Source organism: Girardinichthys multiradiatus, chromosome 8 (genome assembly GCF_021462225.1).
Source record: "Girardinichthys multiradiatus isolate DD_20200921_A chromosome 8, DD_fGirMul_XY1, whole genome shotgun sequence".
Classification (NCBI taxonomy): domain Eukaryota; kingdom Metazoa; phylum Chordata; class Actinopteri; order Cyprinodontiformes; family Goodeidae; genus Girardinichthys; species Girardinichthys multiradiatus.
Window position 1 is genome coordinate 1,820,470 of NC_061801.1, and position 18,071 is coordinate 1,838,540.

Here is an 18,071-nt window from a genome sequence, read left to right on the forward strand (position 1 = left end):
CAGAGACCTTTCTACATGTCAGCTTGTTTTTGGGAAGACTTGATCTTGATTCACTGATGATTTAGTACAAAATAACAAAACAAAAAGAAAAACTGACGACTGTGGCTCAGTAGGAAGAGTAGTCATCTTGCAATCGGAAGATTGTGGGTTCGATTCCAGCTTCCTCCTGCTGTATGTCGATGTGCCCCTGGGCAAGGCACTTAACCTCAAGTTGCCTACCTATCGGTGTATGAATGTGTGAGCGTTAGTGAGTGCAATTGGGTGAATGTGGCTCTAATGTAAAGCGCTTTGAGCGGTCTGTATGACTGGAAAGGTGCTATATAAATTCAGTCCATTTACCATGTTCTGCTGTCATGTTGGGGTTTAGGATCAGACCAAAATGCAGACAAGAGCTCGGCAGGATCATCTTTGTAATTCAAAGATTTATTTACAAGGTCCAAAAACGTAGCAAAAACACTGCAGGAAATGAACCAGAGCCTAGATACAAAGCTTACAAAAATCACTGCAGGTTTCCCAAGGCAAGGTGTGGCAAAAGATTCCCAAGGAAAGGTAATGCAAAAACAAAGCCTAATCAAGGATGAGAACGAGGTGTGACGAACACAAGGAACCAGCAACAAACAGAGACACCAAACCAACTAATATACTGGGGAAAGACAAAGGCAGGTAATCAAGGGAACTGAGAACAGGTGCGACAAGGAGGCAGGGGAGCAGAAGGAACAGGTGAAACAAATATAAAGGCTGAGGAAGAGTGAAAGGAAGAAACAATAAACAGAAAACACAAACTAAGCAAGAGAATAAATCAGAGGAGGAAATAAAGAACTAGAATAACTATGAACTAAAGTAAAGAGAGAACTAGAGGGAAAACAGAAACAAAAATGTATGTAAAAAAGAATGTAAATTACAAAATAAACAAACCAAACGTAAACAATAACTAAAGCTGGAATAAAACAAATACCTAACCATAACTAAACACAGAGATACTAAATAAGAATCCAAGGGTGAATAATAATAATAATAATAATAAAAATAAAACAAAATAAGAAAGCAACAACAAAGGGAACTAAGAGTTAGAGGAACACAATACACACAAGGAGAAGGTAGAGGAAGGAAAAGAAACTAATAAACATGATAGAAACATCTAGACAAAATAAACCATCACAAGACACCAAAACCAAAGTCCAAAATGTCACACCGTGACATCTGCAAGTGCCAAGGTTATCTACAGCTAGCCAGATTGATTATATTGTCTAATTAGTCACTCCATAACACCACTTTAAAAAATATAATTCAGTAAAAGGTTGCTTTTGGAACAGTTTCCCATAGTTCTGTATAACAATAGATTAACGACAGACTGCATTGATTATTAGTGATCGGGCTGAAGCAGCGCTGCCAGTCTGATCGAACCTCCATCGTGCAGATGGATGTTTGATCTCTTCTACTCAGGTAGGAATGGCAAATTAAGTGATCTGTTTTTTCCCCTGCGTCCTCTGTCAGCAGCTATGACCTTCTCGTGCTCCGTGACAGAAACCGCTAAAGGACGTCCTGATTGGCTGACAGTGCACTTCCTGCTCTCATCAGCATACTAGTTGCTGCCAAAGTGTGAGAGGTCCGGCTGGTGTGTGGGCACTTGATGAAGCAGAGGGATCGATGGAGTGAGGAATGATGAAGAAATGAGTGGCTGGGAGAGACAAACTGCAAAAATGACTGTGACACATTTGGTGATGGTAGGAAGAAACTTCCAAAGAGAGGAGAAGGAGGAGGAGGATGAGGGAGGTGAACAGTAAGTGATTTAAAAGAATCTTTACCAGCCATGTTAATGTTCAACAACAAAGCTGAGTTTATTATTGTGGCACTGAATGTGGTCTAAGAATTTCAAAAATGAATGAAGTTATTGTAGAGTCTTCATGTTTTACACTTTTATGCACTTTTGTTCCTCTGCGGCACTTGAAAGAGACGAACCTGGTATTCTGCGGGAAACATAAGCCTAGCAGTCCTCTGATCATTCTCTCAGAGTCGGAACAATAATAAGCAGTCCAGCAAATGATTGATGAGCATGTGGAATCCTAAACTGCTCTCTGGTTGGTTGCCAGACACTCGGGTTTATTTGTCTTCATATCAGTGTGCGTCTGTGTTTGCGTTTGGGCTCTGGGGAAACCATATGTCCTGAGAAATAACCTAACTCTACAAAGAAACCACAAATATAAAGCTGGGTTCCTCTTTCAGCCATTCAGGGCTGCTTCTGGGATGCATATGTAAAGTGTGACAGCAACATGGATGACTCAAGGAATTCAAAAAACACGAGGCAATACCTTCTCAAACAACCAGACAAACAACTTTATTTATTTATTTATTATAAATTGGATGTTTTTTTCATCTAAATACTGTCAAGGCTAAAAAGGCAAGAAGACTACAACTAAAGCCTGACTTGATATGAACTTAATGAACCAAAAGGGTTTGTTTTCCACTAAACTGTTAAAGCATATTCAAATGTGAGAACCATGTGGTAGCCTTACTTCAATATAATAATAATAATAATACAAATAATAATAATAAAGTGCTTTACAAAACAAACAGGCAGCCAAAGTACTGAACACAACATAGAAGCTAAAAATAACAACATAATAAAAGCAATTAGCAATAACATACAAGGTTGACAATACAATCAGTAATAAAAGGCACAGAAGAAATGGTCATGCTGTCAAGAATAAAAAGCCAGTTTAAGGATGAGTTTTTAAAAGATATTTAAAATCATTAAATGTTCCAGCAGACCTCACAGAAAGAGGCAGACTGTTCCAGAGCCAAAGAGCTGGGGCTGAAAAAGCTCTGTCTCCTCTGGTCATGAACTGAATCCTGGAAACAACTAGAACTTCTGGTCTTGAGATCTTAGAGGTCTAGTGTGGGGTTAGGGTTATGTTCGTGGGTTGTGTGGGTGTAAAAATTAATTAAGTTAAAAAGGTACCAGACAATTTAGAGATTTAAAAACTAAAAGTAAAATCTTTAAAACAATTCTAAAAAACAGACAGCCAGTGGATGGAATACAAATTCAGGGTAATATGTTCATGTTGTCTTGTCTCTGTTAGCAGATGGGCAGCTGAACTTTGGACCAAATAAAGATGGCAAAGAAGAGAATGGTCAGTCCCACTATGAGTTTCAGTAGTCCAGTTTAGAAGTAATAAAAGCATGAATAACCCTATAAAGAGCATCTTGAGGAAATAATCGTTGACTTTAATAAGGCGACTGTGGCTCAGTAGGAAGAGTAGTCGTCTTGCAATCCGATGTGCCCCCGGGCAAGGCACTTAACCTCAAGTTGCCTACCGATCTGTGTATCGGTGTATGAATGTGTGAGCGTTAGTGAGTGCAATTGGGTGAATGTGGCTCTAGTGTAAAGCGCTTTGAGCGGTCTGTATGACTGGAAAAGCGCTATATAAGTTCAGTCCATTTACCATTTAATAATCCTCAGATGATAAAAGCTTGACTGGACTACTGCACTGACCTGTTTATTAAATTTAAAATCTAAATCAAGGATCACCACAAGATTCCTAACAGACACAGAGCCAGAAGAGTCCAGTGACTCAACAGCACTGCTGCATCCTGTCAGTGGGTCAGATTTACCAAATAAAATGACCTCTGCCTTTATATAATTTAAATAAAGAAAGTTCATCTGTTGAAGAAAGTTCAACACTTCAACAGCCTCTCCGTTGGGATCCACTGGATTCTAATGGAATGAAACTTGAATGTCATCTGCATAAAAATGGAATGACACATTATCTTTCTGGAAAATGGACCCCATTGGGAGAAACTAGAAAGAGAATAAAACAGGACCTAATACACTGTAAAAAGGTAAGAGTTTAATTGCATCCATTGGTAATAAGTAATTGAATTAAGTTTATCCAAGTTCATTTATTCGTTTGTTCAACGAATTTAATTTAGACTTACTTAAATAATTCAGACCCCATTTGACATAATTTTATGGAAAATCAATTCAAAAGATTAAGTTGTTCCAAAATAAAAAAAGGTATTCTCCAAAAGCGCATGATCACTCACACTATATTAAAATACAGCTTAAATGTTTTTTTTACCATGTTATTTTAGTGTTTCTAATAGGCATGAAATACTTTCTGTCGGAGTTCTGGGAGTTTGTTTCTGTTCACCTGTTTTACCTGCTACTAACCCCATTCAACCTCTATATTGCACCAGATGCATGGTAGGAGCTGAGTCCACAGGTGTTCTCCATCAGCCTCATCAGGAGTGGAGCTTAAGTACCCAACGTTTCCAACATTACGGTGCCTGTGTGTTAACCTTGCAGTGGTAACTCAAGCTGGCCAAGACAAGTCTCCTTGTGATTCTTTTCTGAGTTCTTACCTTCTCGTGTCCTCCTTCCCAGGTTACTTCCAATTCCGAGCTTCTTATCCAGTCTGTGTATGTAGAAAATCCAGACTCTCTCTCTGCCAGAGAACTTCACGGATTATCTTCTCAGTTGGCTGCATTTGGGTTTCAAGTCTCCTCTCGCTACTTGTGAACGAACCTGGCTCACCCTCCACCGTGCTCCCCTCAAAGATCATCCACCTGGTACCACCTCCACCTCAAGTGCATGTAAAACAGAATTACCTGGACCTTTCACTTACCCGACACACTCCCGGAGTTTTCAATCATCTACCTACTCCTCCCCCCTTAGCGGATCTCCTAATCACCCTCTGTAAGCAAAAATATATCAAGATCAACATCCCAGAATTTTACCTGTCACTTACCATTGATCCCTTCTCCATACAGTGGCGAGTTCTTATTTCTCCAGCAATCGGAATATTTCTTAATAAACTTGTTAAAACTTTTCCTGTTTTCCTGAGTGAATTTCTGCATGTGGGTCAAAGCAACTAGAAAAACGTTGACAGAACACTCAGGCCAATCTGACCCAGCAGGTACACTCAGTAGGACTCTTTCAGATCATAGCCTCCAGATCCAGTCCCACAGAAACTCACTTCGATCATTCCTGGAACAACAACGCCACACAAACCAACAAATTGAACAGATGTCTTCTTTACTCCAGCATGCTCGGAACAGTCTAAGCCCCGCTGTACCAGGGAGCGCCGCTGAGTCTGCTATCTCACAGCAACTTCCTCATTCCCGTGATGTCATTTCCCCCAATCCGAAGAAGTTTTCCGGTGAGGTTGGTAGTTGTGGAGGTTTCCTCCTACAGTGCTCCCTGGTGTTTAATCGCTCTCCACCATCTTTTTCCCATGACGACGTTAAAATCTCTTTTATTTCAGGACTCCATCTGGAAAGGCACTAAGGTGGGCTGAGGCTTACCGATCATAATCGCTTCGGCTGCACTTTTACTGATTTTATAAGTGAATTTAAGCAGATTTTTGACACTGAGTTAGACCAGACCAATAAAGCCCGCCGCTTGTGGGCGTTAAAACAAAAAAAATAAACCAATTTTTGAGTTTTCTATAGAATTTCATACACTAGGTTGGGATTCCTGCACTCTCAAAGCCACCTTTTTCCAGTCCCTTGACGAATCTTTGAAGGATGAATTAGTTTTGCCAGATGAACCCAAGACTCTAAATGAATTTATAGCTCTAGCTACTCAAGTTGATAATAGATTGAGAGATAGAAGAAAGTCACGTTTTGAAAGGTTTGCTGTGAGATCACAGGCACCTCAGAGCTCAGCTGCAGCACCTCGCCCTGAACCACTTACACCTTCCCCTGAACCCATGCAAATTGGTCGAACTCAGCTCTCCCCTGAGGAACATCAACGAAGAATGGAATCCAAACAGTGTTTATACTGTGGCACACATGGACACTCCATCGCCTCTTGTCCAGTGCGACCAAGAGGAGTTTCACAAGTCCTCCGTTATCTTCCTCGGATTCATCCTAGAGGGTAGGCAGGTTCGTTCAGACCTAGGCAAGATTAAGGTTGTACTGGAATGGCCCACTCCTGACTCATGTAAACAGCTTCAATGGTTTTTGGGCTTTGCCAATTTTTATAGAAGATTCATCAGAAACTACTGTCAAACTGCAGCCCCATTAACCACTCTGACTTCCACTAAACACCCTTTTGAGTGGACTTCACAGGCAGATGCAGTTTTTCATAAGCTCAAGGACAGTTTCTCTCAAGCCCCCATTCTCATCCATCCAAACCCGTCTAAACAATTCACACTAGAAGTTGATGCATCTGACATTGGGGGCTGTGCTATCCCAGGTTTCTGACTCTGATGGCAAACTTCAACCTTGTGCCTTTTTCTCCCGCACATTCAATCCAGCCGAGAGAAATTATGATGTGGGAGACCAAGAACTCCTGGCAATAAAACTGGCCCTGGAGGAGTGGCGTCATTGGCTGGAGGGCGCTGAACACCCAAGTGTGGTATGGACATATCATAAAAACCTAGCCTACCTTCAAGCAGCCAAACCCATTAACCCTCGCCAGTCTCATTGATCCCTTTTCTTTTCACATTTTAACCTCTCGATCTCATACAGACCTGGTTCCAAAAATATCAAGAGCGACGCCCACTCTCGACAGTTCTCCCGGATGACTCTGTCAAGGAGCCTGTCCCCATCCTACCGCAAAGTTGTGTTGTTGGAGCCCTAACGTGGGATGTGGAAACCTTGGTATCCCAGGCCCTCAGAGATGAACCGGATCCCATCAACTGTCCGGTCCTGCCTTATCCACTGGTTCATTTATCCTAGTTCTCTGCCCATCCTGGTTTTTTGTCGAACCATCGCCCTCATCTCCAGAAGGTTTTGGTGGCCGTCCCTTCATAGGGACGTTAAAGAGTATGTACAAGCCTGTACTATCTGTGCTAGATATAAGTCCTCTAACCAACCACCCGCAGGACTGTTGCAACCCTTTTGTGTTCCTAAGCGGCCCTGGTTCATTATAGCCCTTGACTTTGTCACCGGACTTCCCACTTCAAGAGGTGTGACCACAAACTTTTCCTGTTTTCCTGAGTGAATTTCTGCATGTGGGTCAAAGCAGCTACAAAAATGATGACACTTTCATGGTAATCAGAAATTCAAGTTGGCTAAAAAAAGAAATCTCCATTGCATAAAAGAAACATTTGAAATTTTATTGTAAAAACACCACCAAGTCATGAACAGTTTTGTACAAATGATTATGCATTAAGCATACAAAAGACCCGCTCTGTTTGTAAAGGTTCATGGAGGAACTGGTGCCTATCTCCAGTGGTATATGGGCAAAAGGCAGAGTACACCCTGGACTGGTCGCCAGCCCATTGTGGGGCATCACAGAAACACACAACTATTCACACCTAAGGGCAATTAAGGGAGACCAATTGACATAACCGTCATGTTTTTGGGCTGTAGGAGGAATACGTAATACAAAAATTATCGGGCAGCATAGGATAAATTTTCACTGTTACGCTGATTATACTCAGCTTTACTTATCCATAAATCCTGATGAACCCAACCAGTTAGATAGACTACAAGCATGTCTTGAAGATATAAAAACTTGGATGACTTTAAATTTTTTGCTTCTAAATTCAGACAAGACAGAAGTTGTCATCTTTGGACCAGAGTCTTTAAAAAAGAAACTGCCTAGTCAATCACTTAACCTGGATGGCATTAAATTGACCTCCGGTAATAAAGTAAAAAACCTTGGTGTTACTTTTGACCAGGACATGTCATTTAAATCCCATATTAAACAGGTTTCTAGGATTTCCTTCTTTCACCTCCAGAAAATTGCCAAAATTAGAAATATCCTGTCCAGGAGTGACGCTGAAAAACTAGTCCATGCATTTGTTACTTCAAGGCTGGACTATTGAAATTCTTTACTATCAGGATGTCCACAAAATGCAGTTAAAAGCCTTCAGCTTATTCAAAATGCTGCAGCAAGAGTTCTGATGAAAATTAAAAAGAGAGATCATATTTCTCCTATTTTAGCTTCCCTTCATTGGCTCCCTGTTAAATCCAGAATGGGAGGCAGATCCTTTAGTTATCAGGCTCCTCTCCCGTGGAACCAGCTCCCAGTTTTAGTCCATGAGGCAGACACTCTGTCTACTTTTAAGGCTAGGTTTAAAACTTTCTTTTTGATAAAGCTTATAGTTAGAGTGGCTTAGTTTATCAGGGACCCTTCCTCCGTCCCTGTTGGATGAAGTAAGGGGGAGTCGGGTTTAGCCTAAACCGGCTCAGTTATGGTTGAGGTGCAAACACACCCTCAATTTCTGCTACCTATATGACCTCTTTTCCAATGGTTATGGTCAATCTGACGGAGGTATGCCAATCCTTGTGGTTTTTAGTATAACAATGACCATCAGTGGGACCCTTTGTGTGGTGCCTTGAGACGACATTGTGGTAAATAAGCGCTGTTTAACTAAATAATCTGAACTGAAACTATCTGTGTAGTTATGCTGCTAGACTTAGGCTGCTGGAGGACATAATGACCACTTTCACCCTCTTCGCTACATTCTCACACTACTCTCCAATTTTGCATTATTTGCTGTTATTTCAGCTTTTAACTTTGCTCTCTCTCTTTTCTCTTCCTAGAAGCTACACCTGGCCTGGCTCTGTGAATACCTGTGACACCTTTCTGGAGAGGGGAATTGTCCGAGCTTCTGCTGGCAACAACTTAATGCTCACCTTCTACAGATGACCCACATGGCTCTGTCTTTCAGTGTTTAACCCTTTCTCTCTCCTAGACATGGCGATTGACTGAGCTAATTATATGTGCTCTTTTTCAGAATCTAACCTTGAAAACTGGCTCAGAGTTTATCTGTTCTTTCTTTCTAGATGAAACGACTAAAGGAGCTACATCCATTAACATTTACTTTTCCTTCCCATAGAAAGTACTCCTAGATCAATGCTTCTTTGTTCTCTTTGTGTCTGTGCTCTGTTCTCTCAAACCCCCAGTCGGTCGTGGCAGATGGCCGCCCACACTGAGCCTGGTTCTGCTGGAGGTTTCTTCCTGTTAAAAGGGAGTTTTTCCTCTCCACTGTTGCTACATGCATGCTCAGTATGAGGGATTGCTGCAAAGTCAACGCCAGTGACTGTCCACTGTCTCTACGTGCTCATCCAGGAGGAGTGAATGCTGCAAGTCACTGACTGGATGCAATCTGCTGGGTTTCCTTAGACAGAAAAACTTTTTATCCAATTTGAATGAATAACTAACTCTGACTGCACTGTTCAATGGTTAGGATTAATTGGAATGTATGAACCTGACTGTTGTGAAGAACCTTGAGACGACATGTGTTGTGAATTGGCGCTATATAAATAAAACTGAATTGAATTGAATTGAAGGTTGTTATGCTTGTGTCATTACATCAAACAAATATATTCCCCCCGTGAGTTCGCTTCGTTCATCCTGGTCGGTGTTTACATCCCGCCGCAAGCTAACGTGCAGGTCGCACAGCGCATGCTCGCCGACCAGATACTGAGTGTGGAGCAGACCAACCCGGACTCCTTAGTTATCATCATTGGCGACTTTAACAAAGGTAATCTCACCCACGAACTCCCCAAATATAGACAGTTCATAAAATGTCCGACCAGAGAGGACAACATTCTGGATCACTGTTACACCACCATCAGAGACGCTTATCACGCCGTCCCACGTGCTGCACTGGGCCAATCCGACCACATCATGGTCCACCTGATTCCTGCATACAGGCAGAAACTAAAGCTCTGCAAACCTGTTGTGAGGACGACAAGGAAGTGGAGCAGTGAGGCTGTGGAGAATCTCCAGGCGTGTTTAGGCTGTACAGACTGGGATGTATTCAGGACTACTACCAACAGTCTGGACGAGTACACAGAGGCTGTGACTTCCTACATCAGCTTCTGTGAGGACAGCTGTGTACCATCATGCACCAGGGTGAGTTACAACAACGACAAACCCTGGTTCACAGCTAAACTCAGAAGGTTAAGACTGGATAAGGAAGAGGCCTTCAGGAGTGGGGACAAAGACATATACAGAGAGGCAAAGTACAAGTTTGGCAAGGCAGTGAAAGAGGCCAAACGACTGTACTCTGAGAAGCTCCAAAACCAGTTCTCAGCCAACGACTCTGCGTCTGTCTGGAAAGGGCTCAAGCAAATCACCAACTACAAGCCGAAAGCCCCCCACTCCATCAACGACCGACGCCTCGCCAACGACCTGAACGAGTTCTACTGCCGCTTTGAAAGACAAAGGGACAGTCCTGCAACCATCCCCCACGACACCCCCCAACAGCTGCAGCCACAATCCACCACCCCCACCTCCCCAACCTCAAGAGGGGCCTTGGCGCCTCCAACCCCCACCCTGAAGTTCCCCCCCACCAGCCCCCTACCCACGCCGAGGACGGCTCTTTCCATCCAGGAGAGGGACGTCAACAAACTCTTCAGGAGACAGAACCCCCGGAAAGCTGCTGGTCCGGATTCTGTCTCACCAGCCAGCCTGAAGCACTGCGCTGATCAGCTGTCTCCAGTCTTCACAGACATTTTTAACACCTCACTGGAGACATGTCATGTGCCAGCCTGCTTCAAGTCCTCCACCATCGTCCCTGTTCCCAAGAAGCCAAGGACCACAGGGCTTAATGACTTCAGACCCGTCGCCCTGACCTCTGTGGTGATGAAGTCCTTTGAGCGCCTTGTGCTCTCACACCTAAAAGACATCACCGACCCCCTCCTGGACCCCCTGCAATTTGCCTACAGAGCCAACAGGTCTGTAGATGATGCAGTCAACCTAGCCCTTCACTTCATCCTCCAGCACCTGGACTCCACAGGAACCTACGCCAGGATCCTGTTTGTGGATTTCAGCTCTGCCTTCAACACCATCGTCCCAGCTCTGCTCCAGGAGAAGCTCTCCCAGCTGAGTGTGCCCGACTCCACCTGCAGGTGGATCACTGACTTCCTGTCTGACAGGGAGCAGCGCGTGAGGCTGGGGAAGCACGTCTCTGACTCCTTGACCATCAGCACCGGTTCCCCCCAAGGCTGTGTTCTCTCTCCTCTGCTCTTCTCCCTATACACCAACAGCTGCACCTCCAGTCACCAGTCTGTCAAGCTTCTGAAGTTTGCGGACGACACCACCCTGATCGGTCTCATCTCTAATGGTGACGAGTCCGCGTACAGATGGGAGGTGGACCATCTGCTGGACTGGTGCAGCCAGAACAACCTTGAGCTCAATGCTCTAAAGACAGTGGAGATGGTTGTGGACTTCAGGCAGAACCCAGCCCCACCTGCCCCCATCACCCTCTGTGACTCCACAATTGACACTGTGGAATCTTTCCACTTCCTGGGAACCATCATCTCCCAGGATGTGAAGTGGGAGCCAAACATCAGCTCCCTCATCAAGAAAGCCCAGCAGAGGATGTTCTTCCTGCGGCAGCTGAAGAAATTCAACCTGCCAAAGACTATGATGGTGCACTTCTACACAGCCATCATTGAGTCCATCCTCACCTCCTCCATCACCATCTGGTACGCCGCTGCTACAGCCAAGGATAAGGGCAGGCTGCAGCGTGTTATTTGGTCTGCTGAGAAGGTGATTGGCTGCAGTCTACTGTCGCTCCAGGAACTGTACACCTCCAGGACCCTGAAGCGGGCAGGGAAGATTCTGGCTGATCCCTCCCACCCTGGTCACAGACTCTTTGAGACTCTCCCCTCTGGCAGGAGGCTGCGGTCCATCCGGACCAAAACCTCACGCCACAGGAACAGTTTTTTCCCATATGCCACCAGCCTGGTTAACAAAGCCTGGAAACCACACTGACACTCCCCCTTTCACTTGTAACCTCTAACTCTATGCGTTACATTAACGCTCAGCATGGACTCCTGCTTTACTTGCACTGACATACTTGCACAATGATCACCTGCACTGTTGTATTGCTCTTGCATCTTATACTGCTGTACATTTACTCTCACTCACTTAAAACTGTGCACATATATTTATATTATATTGTAGATATGTTTATACTGTTTAATTTGTACTGTATTGCACCGACTACGCCAAAACAAATTCCTTGTATGTCCAAAAGCGTACTTGGCAATAAAGCTTTTCTGATTCTGATTCTGATTCTGAAATATAAATTATAATTAATTTATGATCATTGGTGTCCAACTTAGTTTACATTGTGAAAAATTGCCTTTTGTTTTGGCTACCTTCTGAGTAGCCAATAGATTAGCTTGGATCCCTGTCAGAAATTCAATTTTGATAAGGGTCAGATTTTTAATGGTACTTGTTCAGGCACTAGCAGCCATTATTCTGTAATTTATTTTAGGTAGGTTGACTGGAAATAGGGGGACTGAGTGGGGAAGGGAATGCAGGAAACATCGACAAACAGGATTTGATCCAACAACAGCCTGTGTCAAGGACTACATGGGTCACATGCTTAACCCCCTGTACCTCCAACGCCGTACTCAATAAGGGTTAGATTCCGCATTGGGCGAAGTTTACGTCATGGCGTTACACATAGGATACTAAGGCTATATTAAACTTAACTCGTTCACTTGGACTCAAAGTAAAAAGTTACTTTCAGATGAAAATGTGTGACTTTAAGTTTTTTGAACCCATCTATGAATTCTCATTTTATTTACATTAATTGATCAAAGTAAATAAGCCCGAACATGAACTACAGCCCAAATAATCTTTTTAGACTGTATGGAGCCTTGAGGTTCCCCATCTTTAAGAGGAGCAACAGAGAATTAAAATTGTCCCGACTAGACAGAAAAAACCTCTATTGGATAAATATGACTTAAACCATTCTATGGCTGTGCCTTTATTACCAACAGATTGCTTCTTTGACTTGGAGGTGTTCAGATTCCATGCACCATGCTGACAGATGCTCCATCTTCGCCCTGTAAGCCGTCTCATCCCCTCCTGAGATGAGCCCCACCACCGTGGTGTCATCCGCGAACTTGATGATGGTGTTGTTCAGTCGTGGGTGTAGAGGGTGTAGAGCAGGGGGCTCAGCACACAGCCCTGTGGAGAGCCCATGCTGGTCCTCAGTGGAGAGGACAGGTGGTGTCCTACTCTCACCTTCTGGGAGCAGTCTGTCATAAAGTCCATAATCCAACTACAGGTGCTGTTGAGGAGACCCAGGTGTCCCAGTTTGCTCACTAGCCGGCTCGGGATGGTGTTGAACGCCGAGCTGAAGTCCAGGAAGAGCAGCCTCGCATAGCTCCCTCGCTGCTCCACGTGGGTTAGCGTGGTGTGCAGAGCAGTGGTGATGGCATCCTCGGTGGACCAGTTGGCCCTGTAGACAAACTGGTGGGGGTCGAGTGTGGGGGGCAGTTGTGAAGTGATATGCGTCCTTGCATTGTTTTGGCAGTCGCCAATAAATAAAGAGTCCAGTTTAGAGATATGTAGTAATAGGTGCCACAAGGCAATGGCATGGGAGTCAGGCCACTCACTGTTCTCCCTTCATTGCTATGGCAGGCCCCAACTTAGGAATGTTGAGACTTTTATTTTGTAAATATTAGTGAGTTTATTTTGAAAGGATAAAGTAGATCCATTTCCATCACAGAGTCCCAGCAATAGTGTTGAGACCAATGCAGCAATTATCGCTGTGTGAAATATGAAGTCATTTATTTTGTAGGGTATGTCTAGGTGTTGTTTTGAAAGTCCAGTATAGTTGTCCTTTTAGGTCTGGCGTACTTCCACTAGATATAAAGAACCTGCTTGCTATTCTAAAATCATTGTGTATGCTATCATCAGCTTAAAAAATCAATACAAACTATGGAATGCTGAGGCTTTTATTTTGAAAGTTTTAGTTAGCCTTATTTCAAAGGACCAGCATAGTCCCATTTCCAACACAGAGTGAACTCCAACAGTAGTGTAATGCCCAGTCCTGCAATGATATATAGTTTAAAATGTAAAGACTTTTATTTTGTAGAGCATGTTTTGTCTTATTTTGAAAGTCCAGCAAGGTTGTCCTTTCAGGTCTGGGTTAGTTCAATTAGTTGTTCTAAAATCATTGTCTATGCTATTATCAGCTTAAAAAATCATTAGTAACTATGGAAAGTTGAGAATTTTATTTTGAAACTTTCAGTAAGCCTTCTTTTAAAGGGCTGACTTGGTCCTATTTGCTACACTGGATTAGCAACATTAACATTAGTCTGAAGCCCAGTGCTGCAATTTTCTATAGTTTAAAAAGTAAAGGCTTTTATTTTGTAGAGCATGTTTTGTCTTATTTTGAAAATCTAGCAGGGTTGTCCTTTCAAGTCTGGGTTATTTCCATTAGTCATATAGAACCTGCTTGCTTGGCTGAAATCATTGTTTATGCTATTATCAACTTTTAAAAAATCATTTGTAAATGTGGAAGGTTGATGTTCAGTGTGTAAAAATGCTTTTATTTTGTAGAGTATGTGTAGGTCTTATTTTGAACATCTAGTGTGGTTGTCAGCTATGACTGACTTATGGTGCGTTCACACTGAACGCGGTTTCTGTGAAAGGAGCGGCCGATTTACATGTTATCCCTATGTAGAGGTGCGTTCAGGAGTGGAGCGGCGTGGCGCAAAGGAGATGAAGGACGTGGTGCGGAAGGCGCACCGAGCGAAGCAGGAACGGAGCAAGAGCGATGGACGAGTTGAAGAATCTGAACTTTTTCCTAAATTCGCGTCGCATCAACCAATCAGGGACTGGATGTGGCTGTGACGTAGGGTGAAAGACCGCAGCGGTGAAGAAGCGGTTGTCAGTGAAGATGGAGGACCAGATCATAGTGGCGGTGTGCGGCAAGCCAGAGTTGTATGACTCAACTAATTATTTTTACCGAGACAAGTAAAGAAAGTACCTGGCCTGGTTATGTTTAGGCACAAATATCTTATATTTAGGAGATGTGGACATTAAAAATCGGCTGTTTTTTTACTGAGCTGAGATTTATTTACTCACCGAAGACAGATGGTTAGGCGTTCAGCAGTGGGGATGTAGCGTCGGTAGTTGGTGTCCTGGAGGCCAATTCGTCTCCCAACGAGGGACAGCAGATCTTTGAACTGGGTCCTGGATAGACGGAAGTACCACTGAAATAGACCGTCATCCAGACACAGCTCCTGGAGTAGGTGGTGGTAATCTCTGAACTGTTCCCGTCCCTGAAGAATCTTGTGAACCCAGGGACGTTGACGTCGGCGACGTTTTTCAGCTCTCCACAGGTAAAACACCGTAATTATCCGTGAAATCCATGTCCGCCATGTTCAGTTGAAACCAGCAAGCAGCAGATGGAAGCTCCTACTATTTGATGACGCCAAATGGCAACGCGGAGTTCACCCGGAATGTCAAGCGGGCAAAAGCACACAAATGAGGGAAAATATTCACAGAATCCGCGTTTGGTGTGAACGCACCATTATAGTGATCTCTCATGGAAGCTTCTGGCCTGAGCTCAGCCTCAGAGCCACTCTCTGTCAGAGGTTACTTAAGTTCACTGGCAGCTGTGTTCTGTTGCTATGGTAACTAATGAGCGCCCAACAGCTGCTGTTTCTCACTCAGGCAGCACCACACTTAGTGTCTCATCATGGCCTGGCTTTATAACATAGTGGCACATGCTCCCAAACTACTGCCAATAATTCGGAAACCGTAAGGGCTATCAACGTCATTCTTGGACCGTTTTTCTCAGAACGGACAGGGGAACGAGAATATTAACACATTTTTGTTGAAAATATAATAATAAAGGCACAACATTAGGTGAAAAAAAGGGAAAAATGGAGAAAAACACAAAAATGCCTGAAATGCTCTCGAACAACGTCTAATACTTCGAAAACTATAAAGGCTATCAATTTGATTCATGCACTGTATTAATAAGCAGGCTTTGCTGAACAATCATGGAGCTTCTCAATTTTCTACAAAAATCTGTCTGGGAGGTGTGACCCTTTGAAAAAGTGGATCATTTGGACCATTTTTAAGTGAAGGTGAATTTTTCACTCTCAAACAAACCTACTTCACGAGGAAACAATAAACGGTATCCAAAAATATTTTGGACCGTAGGTATTAGCAGGGATTGGTGAACAATCCTGGAGATTTTCATGTGTCTACATAAATCTGTGTAGGAGATGTGACAGTGTAGAAAAGTGGATAATTTTGAAAGTTTTACATTTCAAGTGATTTTGGGAGGGACAGATTTGGTACTCCTAAGCAAACCTTTTCTATGACAAAATGATAAAAGGTATCAAAACAATTCCTTCTCTGTGAGCACCAGCAAGGTCTGAAAATAAATCTGCACAAGGCTCATGTCCCTATCTCAAATGGTTTACAAGAGGAGGCGATTCGAAAACATGTGAGTTTAATGATTTTTTGCTCTGATTTTTTGGTTTCCCATTCAGGGTGTGTTGACTTTGCGTTGCTTTGGGGCGTGTTGCCATAAATCTGTTAGTCCCACATCAATGAGGGTGACATTTTTTGAATCGTGAAAGAGCATCCTACGTTTTGATGTATAATTTCTATAGTTAGAGTGAAAATTGAGCGAGTGAGGAGAGTTTGTTCGTTCTTTCTCAGGTTATTCAACAACCTAAAGTGTACACTCTACCAACTGACAAATTCCGCCATTGGATTACATTATAAAATCGAAAACTACAAAAATCTTGCGTAAAATTTTAATCGCAATTGTAGAAGAACAGTAACAGGTATGAAAAAGCTGAATTATTTGAAGTTAGCTTAATGGCTTGTAAATATTTTAAAAGTTGAATAGTATTTCTAGCTGAAAGTATGTAGAAGTAGTAAGCTGTGAAAGAGCACAAAGTTTTAGCTGAATTTTGCGGAATGTTTTAGATTTTCCATTAATTTCAATGGGCCACAAATCGGCACAAAAAGCTGAATATTTTAAAAAGTATGAAAAGTATTAATACCAAAGGTCACAGCCGTAATATCCTAAATGAGCGGAACATTTTAAAAGTTGAATGGCTGAAATAGCACAAAGAATGAAGGAGGAGATAGGTGCCAAAAAAAGTGTTAGATATACATAATAACTAGAAAAATTTATTTGCATTCCCTGCGAAAATGTAGTGTGAATGCTGAAAGCTGAATTTTTTAGCTGAAAGCTGGCAGAAACCAGCTGACATTGACTGCAAACAATCTGCTAAAATTTAATGAATTAGAAGAAAACAGAAATGCTAAACTCCTGTTGAAAGCTGGCAGAAAGTGGCTAAGGCTGAAAGCAGAATGTCAGCTGAAATCTGATAAATTAGTAGAAATAGCAGAAACAGCAAAGAAAAACTGTCATCTGATCTGTTTAAGCAGGAAGACTATCAGATATAAAACACCATAACAAGGTGGAGTTACCTCAAAACTACTTGAAATAGTTGTTGAAATACAAGAACCGACAAAAAAAGCAGGAAAGAGCTGCCCATAGATGAGCTGAAAAAGCATAGACTGAAGCAATAAAATAGCCTAAGATAGCCTAAGAAGTTTAAGTTAGTGCTAAAATATATAAGAAATGGCAGAAAATTTAGAAAAAGGAAGAACTAACAACAAATACGCTGAAGATACACTAAAACAAACAGGAAATTGCCTAAAAAGTCAAATGTGTTCATCAGCTAAGAGAGAAGAGAGGACAAAGAGAAGCTAAAATGCTAACATTAGCATATTGGCTACCACTAGCATGAAGGCGAATATTAATTTACCCCATCTACTATGCAAAAAGCAATGCATAAGCTAAAATTAATTAAATGGTAATGCTTACTACAGCCTATATTCAGAAGTCTATGAAATTGTCCTTTAAATTATTCACTCTTGTTCAGGCGTTGGGACAGTAGTAGAAGCTGTTTAAGAGGCTGACATCAAATGGTCGCTGTTTTAATGCCCCACTGGGACCTATGAAGATGGTCTTATCATCATAAGTCACAGAGTAGTGGTTTCATTCTGGTTCTGATAGAGATTGGACCTGGTTCTGATGGGAGCTGGTTCCTGATTCTGACACAGGGTTCCTCCTGGATCTGGTGAAGATTTGTGCCTGATTCTGATAGTTTGGACTTGTTTCTGATGGATGCTTGTACATGGTTCTGGTTTAGATTTGTTCAAGGTTCTTATGGAGATTTTTGCCAGGTTCTGATGGAGTTGGGACCTGGTTTTGATTAAGATTTATTCCTGGTTCTAATGAAGATTTGTACCAGTGTCTGATGGAGTTTGGACCTGGTTCTTATAGAGGTTTCTTCCTGGTTCTGACGGAGTTTAGATC

At 42.7% G+C, this 18,071-nt stretch overlaps 1 protein-coding gene and 1 long non-coding RNA gene across 2 annotated transcripts in view; one reads left to right on the forward strand and one right to left on the reverse strand.

Moving 5' to 3' along the window:
• Positions 1-1,501: 1,501 nt before the first annotated feature.
• Positions 1,502-7,396, forward strand: LOC124873041. Its single transcript, XR_007039423.1, has 3 exons — positions 1,502-1,780; positions 4,385-6,361; positions 6,475-7,396. It is a non-coding gene; the product is annotated as an uncharacterized LOC124873041 (long non-coding RNA).
• Positions 7,397-12,844: 5,448 nt separating this feature from the next.
• LOC124872986 overlaps positions 12,845-18,071 on the reverse strand; it is a 42,981-nt gene continuing 37,754 nt past the window's right edge. Inside the window, exons 9-10 of the mRNA XM_047373440.1 lie at positions 14,801-14,928; positions 12,845-13,166 (exon numbers count right to left, since the gene is read on the reverse strand). Coding sequence (XP_047229396.1) covers positions 12,845-13,166; positions 14,801-14,928 — 450 coding nt within the window. The remainder of the gene's footprint in view (positions 13,167-14,800; positions 14,929-18,071) is intronic.